The sequence below is a fragment of the Anomaloglossus baeobatrachus genome, chromosome 1 (genome assembly GCF_048569485.1).
Source record: "Anomaloglossus baeobatrachus isolate aAnoBae1 chromosome 1, aAnoBae1.hap1, whole genome shotgun sequence".
NCBI lineage: Eukaryota > Metazoa > Chordata > Amphibia > Anura > Aromobatidae > Anomaloglossus > Anomaloglossus baeobatrachus.
Window position 1 is genome coordinate 526,072,553 of NC_134353.1, and position 10,351 is coordinate 526,082,903.

At 52.9% G+C, this 10,351-nt stretch overlaps 1 protein-coding gene across 1 annotated transcript in view; it reads left to right on the forward strand.

The window, feature by feature from the left end:
* LOC142311035 (uncharacterized) overlaps window positions 1–9,201 on the forward strand; it is a 64,281-nt gene extending 55,080 nt beyond the window's left edge. The window contains exon 8 of the mRNA XM_075349075.1: window positions 9,017–9,201. Coding sequence (XP_075205190.1) covers window positions 9,017–9,201 — 185 coding nt within the window. The remainder of the gene's footprint in view (window positions 1–9,016) is intronic.
* The last annotated feature ends 1,150 nt before the right edge of the window (window positions 9,202–10,351 follow it).

Below are 10,351 nucleotides of genomic sequence, written 5' to 3' on the forward strand. Positions count from 1 at the left end.
ATTCCCATCTTGCTTGTGCTTGCGTATAATTGTTTGCACAGATGAATGAAGCACCTTCAAGTATCTGGAAATTGCACCCAAGGATGAACCAGACTTGTGCAAGTCCACAATTCTGTTCCTGAGATCTTGGCTGATTTCTTTTGACTTACCCATGATGCTACACAAAGAAACAGTGTGTTCAAAGTGTGTATTAAAATATATACATGGGGGCATCTCTGATTAACTCAGATTTTGCCAATAAATCATCACCATAAATCAGAAGCTTCCAAAGGCATGAAATCATTATATGGGCTGTCCCATATTGTTTAAAGCAGGGCTGGGGAACTTCCGGCCCATGCCATGTCCTTTTCTGCGGCCCCCGGGCAGATTCCCGAGGGCGGCAGTGCTCGAGCCGCCTCCGCGGTCTTGCAGGCTGACGGCCCTTTAAATGCTCACATGCTCTTCTTGTGGCCAGTGCCAGCGAGCTCAGGACTTACTTTATGAGCAGGTTTAGCATTCTGTGCTTCCGTCCCACAGTAGGTTCACAGTTTCTAGCAGTGTGTACCCGCCCTCTGCCCTCAAGAGCAGTGTGCCCGCACCTCTGCCACCCGGGGCATTGTACCCGCCCCTCTAAACTCAGGAGCTGTGTGTCTGGCACCTGCTCTCTGGTGCTGTGAGTCCGGCGCTACTATGTGTCCAGCGCTCACCCTCTGCTGCTGTGTGGCCCTTCCAGTACTTTTTGGCCCCCTCCTCCCAGAGTTAAGTGCAAGCTTCAGTGCTGTGTGCCCACCAATGCTGTGTATCACCCCAGGTTTGTGTGTTTCTCCTCCCCCCCAGTGATGTCAGGGCTCCGCAAGTGCTATGTGCAGCCTCTCACTGTTGTGTGCCTCTCGCTAGTGATGCCTGTGCCTCCCACCAGTGATGCCTGTGCCTCCCACCAGTGATGCCTGTGCCTCCCACCAGTGATGCCTGTGCCTCTCACCAGTGATACCTGTGCCTCCCACCAGTGATGTCTGTGCCTCCCACCAGTGATGTCTGTGCCTCCCACCACTGATGTCTGTGCTCCCCCCGTGATGACTGTATCCCCCCGTGATGTTTGTACCCCATCCAGTGATGTCTGTGCCCCACCCAGTGATGTCTGTGCCCCACCCAGTGATGTCTGTGTCCTTCCAGGGATGTATGTGCCCCCCAGTGATGTCTGTGCCCCAGCCCCTCTTGTAGTGTGTACCAGCCCCTTTTGTAGTGTATGTGTCCCAGACCCTCTGTAGTGCTCTACGTGCTGCATGCCCCCAGCGTCTCCTGTGATGTACATGCCCCCAGCGTTTCCTGTGATGTGCATGTCCCCAGCGTTTCCTGTAATGTGCATGGCCCCAGCATTTCCTACGATGTGCCTGCCCTCAGCGTTTCCTGTGATATGCATGTCCCCAGCATCTCCTGTGATGTGTATGCCCTCAAGCATCTCCTGTGATGTGCATGCCCCCAAGAATCTCCTGTGACTTAAACATCACTTTGGAGATGCTGGGGGGCATATACATCACATTGGAGAAGCTGGGGGCATATACATCACAGGAGGGCATGGGGGCATATAGGTCGCGGGCGGGGAGGAGGGTGTCAGCACACCGCGCTCACCCCTTCTGCTCGGGTCCGGCGGCTGCTGCTCAGTGGTGGCTCGAGCGGTGGGCCGGATCCCGGGGGTCTCTCGAGCGGCACTCCTCGCCCGTGAGTGAAAGGGAATTTGTTGGGTGTGGGGATGGATTATTGTCCGTGACGCCACCCACGGTTGTGGTGATTTCACCACCGCTGCTCTATACGGGGCTCCCGGGGATGGTGATGCGGAGCAGCCAGGTGTTGTGTTGCCCCTCCGTGGGTAGGGGTTGGTGATCCCGGGGCCCGGTGATGGGGATGGAGGTGCAGGGCCTGGTGGGCGCAGGGACGTGGGGGCAGCGCTGTGCCTTGCGGCACTGTGGTACTCACTCAGCCTGAGACGTGACACAGTTTTTACGGTAAACCAAATGGCTGGATAGACGGTCCCACGGACGGCTGCACTTGCTCTCCCAGTAGGTGACGGTGATGTCCCTTTTCCTTGCACCTTGGTGTACTTGTTGGTTGCGATGGGTCCCCACCGGTAACCCGCTCCCCGGCTTCAAGCTGGACCGGGAAGCTCTACTCTTTGCCCGCAGGCGCTGGCCCTAAGAAACGGGTGCCTTGGCGGTGGCGGTGTCTCTTCTATACTGGCTGGGCTGTTGCCTTCAATCGGGACTTGGTTGTTGGGGGATCTACGTCCCCTTCACTGACGGATTCGGCAAATTGTGGCGACTCCAAGCCTTGCCGGGGTCCGAGAGGCCCCTGCCCTGGTGCTGACTGTCCTTCGGAACACTGCTCCAGACCGCCGGGCACACAGCCAACGGGGTCCTTCCAGGAACTTCCAAACGGTCCACCTCCAGACAGTCACCGCCGTTGCTGACCTTGCTGACCTGGCCCTACACAAAGCTGGACCCTTCAGGCTTTCCTTCCTTCTTGTCACCTCACTTGCTTTCCTCCTTTACACTTTTCTACTTTCACTACTTTCACTTAGTTGTTTACTCAAGCTCGTCCCTGAGCTATCTGCCTGGTTTTTCCGGCCTCCAGAGCTGCGACCTCCTCGGTGGGCGGAGCCAACCGCCTGGCCCACCCCCTGGTGTGAATCAGCAGCCTCTGGAGGAAGGCAACAAGGATTTTTGGTTAGCTGTGGTGTTCCTAGCTGGGATGTAGGGTGTGGTGGTGTGTGACCTGTGTCCCCTGGCTTGCCCAGGGCGACACATTCCCCCTTAGCAAAATGCAGACCGTCCGCGGGCTGCCGTCCAACACCGGTTTTATTTTTCTGAAAAAGATAACATAATGATATAACATATTTACATTTTTAATAATAACTCTTCCCAAGACGGGAGGCACATTTCTTTTAACGTTGCAAACGGTTTACGGTTACGGTTTCCGCTCTCTCCCACCCAAGCAACCTGGCCCTGATGCTGCCCCTAAAGCCCAGGCAGCACCCCTTGACCCACAGTGCAGCACACGGTACCCGAGCGGGATCTGTCCTTCCCTCCAGAGGGTAGCCACCGGTTCCTTTGGTGGCTGGGCCCTAGCCTGCTCTGCTGAGGGCCCTCCCTCCAACCTGCCTCTCCAGAGGCGGCATTGCGGAAAACGGTAACGGTAAACAACATATTTACAAGCCACTAACGTTTGTGGTTGCCCTGCAAGTTCACGGCCTTGTCCATGGATAGTCCTCCATGCAAAACACTTTTTAACGGTCCCCACGGGGACAACGGTGTCGGCTCCAGCCGGTTGCAAATCACGGTAAATCAGGTAAGGCACTCGGTCATCATCATTTTCTTATCATTCTTTCAAACTTTTTAAACTTTTCAAACAACAAAGTGGTGGTCCCAACGGGGACTGCTGCTGCGGGCACCCGCTGCCCTACTCGTACTTTTCTGCTGAGGCGGACCCATCCTCTGCCACCGGCACGTCAAACATGCACTGACATGCCTGCGGTGACAGGGGCACCCGGTACCCATTTCCACCAGCACGCGGGGTATGGACAGCCACGGGGTCTCCTACATAGCGGGAACGCTCACTTGCCTCTTCAAACTCAGCAGCAGACCCGGGACTAGGGCCGGAGTCGTCATCTCGTGCTTCTGCGTTAGGCGGGTTGCCGCCAGCTGTCGCAGCCTCCTGGCCTCCAACATCCAGCACTTCAGCCCCTTCTGCGGTAGCACGGAGCAGCAGATTAGGCGAGCTGACATTAAGGTGCCTCATAAGTAACGGCAAGGGCGATGCATAGGCCGAGACTAGGCCGGGCCCCTCAGCCGCAGCGGCCGGTCCTGGTAGGACATAGGGACGTGGGTCACCAGTCGGTTCTGCTACATCCATTCCCCCTCCGTACCTCGGGGCAGTTATAAGCAGCTCCTCCACCTCGTTGGTCCACTGCTCCATCATCCGGAAGATCTGATCCTGCTGACGCTGGTGGAATTGCATCACCCGGGCCTTCATCCAGGCCACGGTCTCGGGCTCAGGGTCTGGCACAGTCTCTATTGGGACCTCTGGCACCATGCTGTTAAGGGGTCGCGGTTCCAGCGGTTCCCCCTGGTATACTTCAGGGACGTCCCGGACGTCTGCAGCCGGCTGGTCCGCCGGAGCGGCTGGGCAGGGTATCGCTACTGGTTGGGTCGGTAGCGGGCCTAATGGTGGGGCGGCAGCAGCTATTACGGGTAGCAGGGAGAGAGGTAGGGTGAGCGGAAGCCGGCCGGGCCCCTCAGCTCCAACGGCCGATCCCTCAGGAATACAGGGGCGTGGGTCGCTTACCCCGCTCCTCCAAATCCTCTTCTGCCTCGCGTCTCCACATAGCAGCCACCACATCCGCCATGTCGGTCTCCCACTCCTCCAGGAGGAGTTGCATATGGGCCTGCAGACGATTACTCAGCGGGACGGTCCGGTCCCTCAACCACGTCGCCGTGCCAGGCGCGGGGGCTTCCCTCGTTGTGAGCAGGGTTTTGCATCTTGATAACGAGGTCTTCCAGGAACCCAATATCGCTGCAGAGTCCTGGCGTCCCTGCTTTTATAGCTGCAGCTACATGCGTCCAGCCGCCATCGCGTCCCCCTTAGCTCTTTCCGGCCCCTCCTCTCCCGGGGCGGAGTTTTGGCCTTCGCGCCTCTACTGCTCGAGAAGACGCTCGAGCGGGAACTTTTCGCGCCAAAGATGGCGGCTTCTGAAATTTTTCTGCCGGATTCCTCCGGCGGTAACAAGGCGCACCTCTACCAGACGGCAGAGCGGTAAGATCCTGTTCGTGACGCCAAGTTGTCGCGGGCGGGGAGGAGGGTGTCAGCACACCGCGCTCACCCCTTCTGCTCGGGTCCGGCGGCTGCTGCTCAGTGGTGGCTCGAGCGGTGGGCCGGATCCCGGGGGTCTCTCGAGTGGCACTCCTCGCCCGTGAGTGAAAGGGAGTTTGTTGGGTGTGGGGATGATTATTGTCCGTGACGCCACCCACGGTTGTGGTGATTTCACCACCGCTGTTCTATACGGGGCTCCGGGGATGGTGATGCGGAGCAGCCAGGTGTTGTGTTGCCCCTCCGTGGGTAGGGGTTGGTGATCCCGGGGCCCGGGGATGGAGGTGCAGGGCCTGGTGGGCGCAGGGACGCGGGGGCAGCGCTGTGCCTTGCGGCACTGTGGTACTCACTCAGCCTGAGACGTGACACAGTTTTTACGGTAAACCAAACGGCTGGATAGACGGTCCCACGGACGGCTGCACTTGCTCTCCCAGTAGGTGACGGTGATGTCCCTCTTCCTTGCACCTTTGTGTACTTGTTGGTTGCGATGGGTCCCCACCGGTAACCCGCTCCCCGGCTTCAAGCTGGACCGGGGGAGCTCTACTCTTTGCCCGCAGGCGCTGGCCCTAAGAAACGGGTGCCTTGGCGGTGGCGGTGTCTCTTCTATACTGGCTGGGCTGTTGCCTTCAATCGGGACTTGGTTGTTGGGGGATCTACGTCCCCTTCACTGACGGATTCGGCAAATTGTGACGACTCCAAGCCTTGCCGGGGTCCGAGAGGCCCCTGCCCTGGTGCTGACTGTCCTTCGGAACACTGCTCCAGACCGCCGGGGCACACAGCCAACGGGGTCCTTCCAGGAACTTCCAAACGGTCCCCCCTCCAGACAGTCACCACCGTTGCTGACCTTGCTGACCTGGCCCTACACAAAGCTGGACCCTTCAGGCTTTCCTTCCTTCTTGTCACCTCACTTGTTTTCCTCCTTTACACTTTTCTACTTTCACTACTTTCACTTAGTTGTTTACTCAAGCACGTCCCTGAGCTATCTGCCTGGTTTTTCCCGCCTCCAGAGCTGCGACCTCCTCGGTGGGCGGAGCCAACCGCCTGGCCCACCCCCTGGTGTGAATGAGCAGCCTCTGGAGGAAGGCAACAAGGATTTTTGGTTAGCTGTGGTGTTCCTAGCTGGGATGTAGGGTGTGGTGGTGTGTGACCTGTGTCCCCTGGCTTGCCCAGGGCGACACATATACATCACAAGAGGGGCAGGGGGCATATACATGTCCCCAGCCCCTTGTGTAATGAATGTACCCCCAGTGTCTCCTGTGATGTATATACAGCAGTCCCAGCGTCTCCTATGTGATGTACATGCCACCAGCCCCTCCAGTGATGTATGTGACCCCAGGGTCTCATGTAATGTATATACAGCAGTCCCAGTGTGATATATGTGCCTCCAGTGTCTCCTGTGATGTATATACAGCATCTGTTATGTGATGTATATGATTTACCAATCTTATCACACAGAGTTGACTGCACTTCAGACAGAGACAAACCTGAAAAAGAAGCTGTGAAAAGAAACATGATCAGTATCACCAAACATGACTGCCGCACCAAAGAGAAGCCGCACCGTACACCACAGCAGGGGTGAGTTAATTAATTGTTTGACAAAATATAGCAGGGTCATTTTCACATTGCTAATTTTGTGTGGCCCCTGAAGGTTGGTAGAAATTTTCAAATGGCCCCCAGCTGAAAAAAGGTTCTTCACCCCTGATTTAAAGGCATAGTACTCTTAGTGTATGTAAACTTTTGACTTTATAGAAAGTAATAAAAATGCCTTAAAACATTCTCCTGTTCCTCCTGTATGAGACCCTTGGTTTCCTGAAAACTGTCATCTCTCGATCTGTGTTGACCTTCATCTCCAAGAAAGACCAAAGGAAACACCTTTATCTACCAGGGGTCTTGTGTTTAATGAACCTAGGTCTGAGTCCACTGAGGAACCCATGCAGTTGGGAGAACAACTTGTGGCATCAGTCCACCTGTAGTTGGTGCAAAATATGGGTCTTGGTTTTTTGTCGTCATAAGGGTCACTGCTGGGACTTTCACGAACCTAATCGTATCACCGTTCAGGATCCATACCCTCTCCCTCTTATCCAAGATCTTATCTTTTAAATTAGATTGTCGTGGCTAACTGGTTTACCAAACTGGATCTTAAGGTGGTGTCACACACAGCGATGACGACAACGACATTGCTGCTAAGTCGCCATTTTCTGTGACGTAGCAACGACCTCAACAGCGACGTCGCTTTGTGTGACACATAACAACGATCAGACCCCTGCTGCGAGACCGCTGCTCGCTCTTGAATATTCCAGGTCATTTTTTGATCGCTGCTATCCCGCTGCGCCACATGCATCCTTGGTGTTTGACACCACAGCAGCAACGGTCGCGACGACGCTGAAGGCAGTGACGTAGGACTGAAGGCAGGACAAGGGCGTGTTTTTGCGGTGTATTTTACAACGCCCCCACGACTCCGATTGGTGGTCATAACAGCGTTCCGATTGGGTAATTTGCCGAAGGAGTTACAGTGATTTCCTTCTTTAAGTTCCATTCTTTGTTCCACGTAGTAGAGTCTCTGTCTGGTGTCGCTAATGTGTCGTTCTTTGGGTGACCGTGACAAACAAAGGAAGACACAATCAGGTGCCGCTGTAGTGATCACAGGATGGCCTATAATTTTATCCGTATTAGGGCAGGGGATAAGTGGAAGATGGCTTTCAATACCCTAGAGGCTCATTTTGAAAATCTCATGCCATTTAGATTGACCAATGCCCCCCACCATTTTTCAGCATTTTATTAATGATAGCTTCGGCCATTTGGCAGGTAGTTTTGTGGTGGTCTATCTGGATGACATTTTAATCTACACGCCTGACTTAAGGCCCCGTTACATGCAACGACATCGCTAACGAGATATCGCTGGGGTCACGGAATTCGTGACGCACATCCAGCGTCGTTAGCAACGTCGTTGCGTGTGACACCTACGAAAAACCGCTAACAATCCAAAAAGCGTCAAAAATTGTTGATTGTTCAAATGTCGTTCCTTTCCCAAATATCGTTGCTTATTTTGGACGCAGGTTGTTTGTCATTCCTGAGGCAGTGCACATCGCTAAGTGTGACACCCCGGGAACGATGAACAACAGCGTTCCTGCGTCCTCCGGCAATGAGATGGGAGTGACGTTAATGCGGCTGCTCTCCACCCCTCTGCTTCTATTGGTGGCTTGCTGTGTAACGTCACTGGGACGCCGCACGAACCTCCCCCTTAAAAAAAGAGTTTGTTCGCCGGCCACAGCGACGTCATTAGGAAGGTATGTGCGTGTGACACTTAAGGCCACTTTACACGCTGCGATATCGTTACTGATATCGTTAGCGTGCGTACCCGCCCCCATCGGTTTTGCGACACGGGCAAATCGCTGCCCGTGGCGCACAACATCGCTCAGACCTGTGCACAGACTTACCCGCCTAGCGACGTCGCTGTTGCCGGCGAACCGCCTCCTTTCTAAGGGGGCGGTTCGTTCGGCGTCACAGCGACGTCACTAAGCGGGCGCCCAATCAAAGCGGAGGGGCGGAGATGAGCGGGACGAACATCCCGCCCACCTTCTTCCTTCATCATTGCTGGCGGGACTCAGGTAAAGTGAGGTTCCTCGTTCCTGCGGTGTCACACGTAGTGATGTGTGCTGCCGCAGGAACGAGGAACAACATCGTTACTGCAGCAGCAGCGATAATAGAGAATAGGGGGGATGTCACCGATTAGCGATTTTGATCGTTTTTATAACGATTCAAAATCGCTAATAGGTGTCACACGCAACGACATCGCTAACGCGGCTGGATGTGCGTCACAAAATCCGTGACCCCAACGAGATCGCTTTAGCGATGTTGTAGCATGTAAAGCCACCTTTACTAGCGATATTGTTCGCCATGGGCAGCGATTTGCCCGTGACGCACACACGACGGGGGCAGGGGCGATCACTAGCGACATCGCTAGCGATGTCGCAGCGCGTAAAGCGGCCTTTAGAGTCACTCCAAGAACATGTGAGGCAGGTTTTACAGGTGTTAAGGGAAAATAAACTCATGTGGTGATCTTGTATTATAGTGCATCTTTTTTCTCCAACATTTTGGGAAAATAAACTTTGTGAAGTTGAAAAAATGTAATTCGCTGTCAAGGTGATTACATTTTTGGCGTATCTATTTTCATTAGCTGTTTTTTGTATGAATCCTGATAAAGTCCGGGTAGTTCTTGACTGGATTCCTCCTGAAAACCTGAAAGCTTTGCAGCGGTTTCTTGGTTTCACCAATTATTACCTCAAGGTCATCAAGAACTTTTCAGTAGTGGCTAAACTTGTAATGGATATGACCAGGACAGGGATTTTCGAGATGGTCTAAACCACCCTGTATTGTGTTTGCTGCTTTAAAGAGAAGTTTTGCTTCTGGTCCTGTCACTATACAGCCTGATGTTACCGAACTGTTTAGGGTCCTAACTGCCAAGGTGAAGCTGCCAACTGTGGAATGCAGGCTGCAGCTGTCTGCTTTACCTGAGGTGGCTACAAAAGATATGGGGGACCCCACGTAATTTTTTTTAATTATTTTTTTTTTTTCTTTGGCTAAATACAAGGCTAGGCACCCTTTAGTACCACAGGAAAGGCAATAAGGGTGCAAGATTACAAAATGCTGGGGAGTGGGACATTAGACATGTCTTTCTCATCTGTTATCTATCTATCCCTCTACCTATCCCTCTATCTATCCTTCTAGTCATTCATTCATTCATTCATTCATTCATCTATCCCTCTATTTATCCCTCTATCTGTCTTTCTATCTATTGTATCTATCCCTCTATCTATCTATCTATCCCTCTATCTATCCCTCTATCTATCTATCCTTCAATCTATCCCTCTATCTATCTATATCTATCTAACCATCTATTTATATATCTAGCTGCTTCCGTTTTTTTGCGGTGCGCAAAAACAACGGAAGGCACACTGATGACGCACGGCCCGTTTCCGGAATGGGACGGATGTCACATGGATGCCACACAGATGCATCCATGAAAAAACAGGACCATTCTTTACGGCCCGCAAAAATGAGACGGTCGTGTGAATGTAGCCTAATTGGGAGAACTTGCACAATTGGTGGCTGACTAAATACTTTTTTCCCCACTGTATATATATATATATATATATATATATATAGAGTTAGGTCCAGAAATATTTGGACAGTGACACAATTTTCGCGAGTTGGGCTCTGCATGCCACCACATTGGATTTGAAATGAAACCTCTACAACAGAATTCAAGTGCAGATTGTAACGTTTAATTTGAAGGTTTGAACAAAAATATCTGATAGGAATTGTACACATTTCTTTACAAACACTCCACATTTTAGGAGGTCAAAAGTAATTGGACAAATAAACCAAACCCAAAAAAAAAAATTTATTTTCAAAATTTTGTTGCGAATCCTTTGGAGGCAATCACTGCCTTAAGTCTGGAACCCATGGACATCACCAAACGCTGGGTTTCCTCCTTCTTAATGCTTTGCCA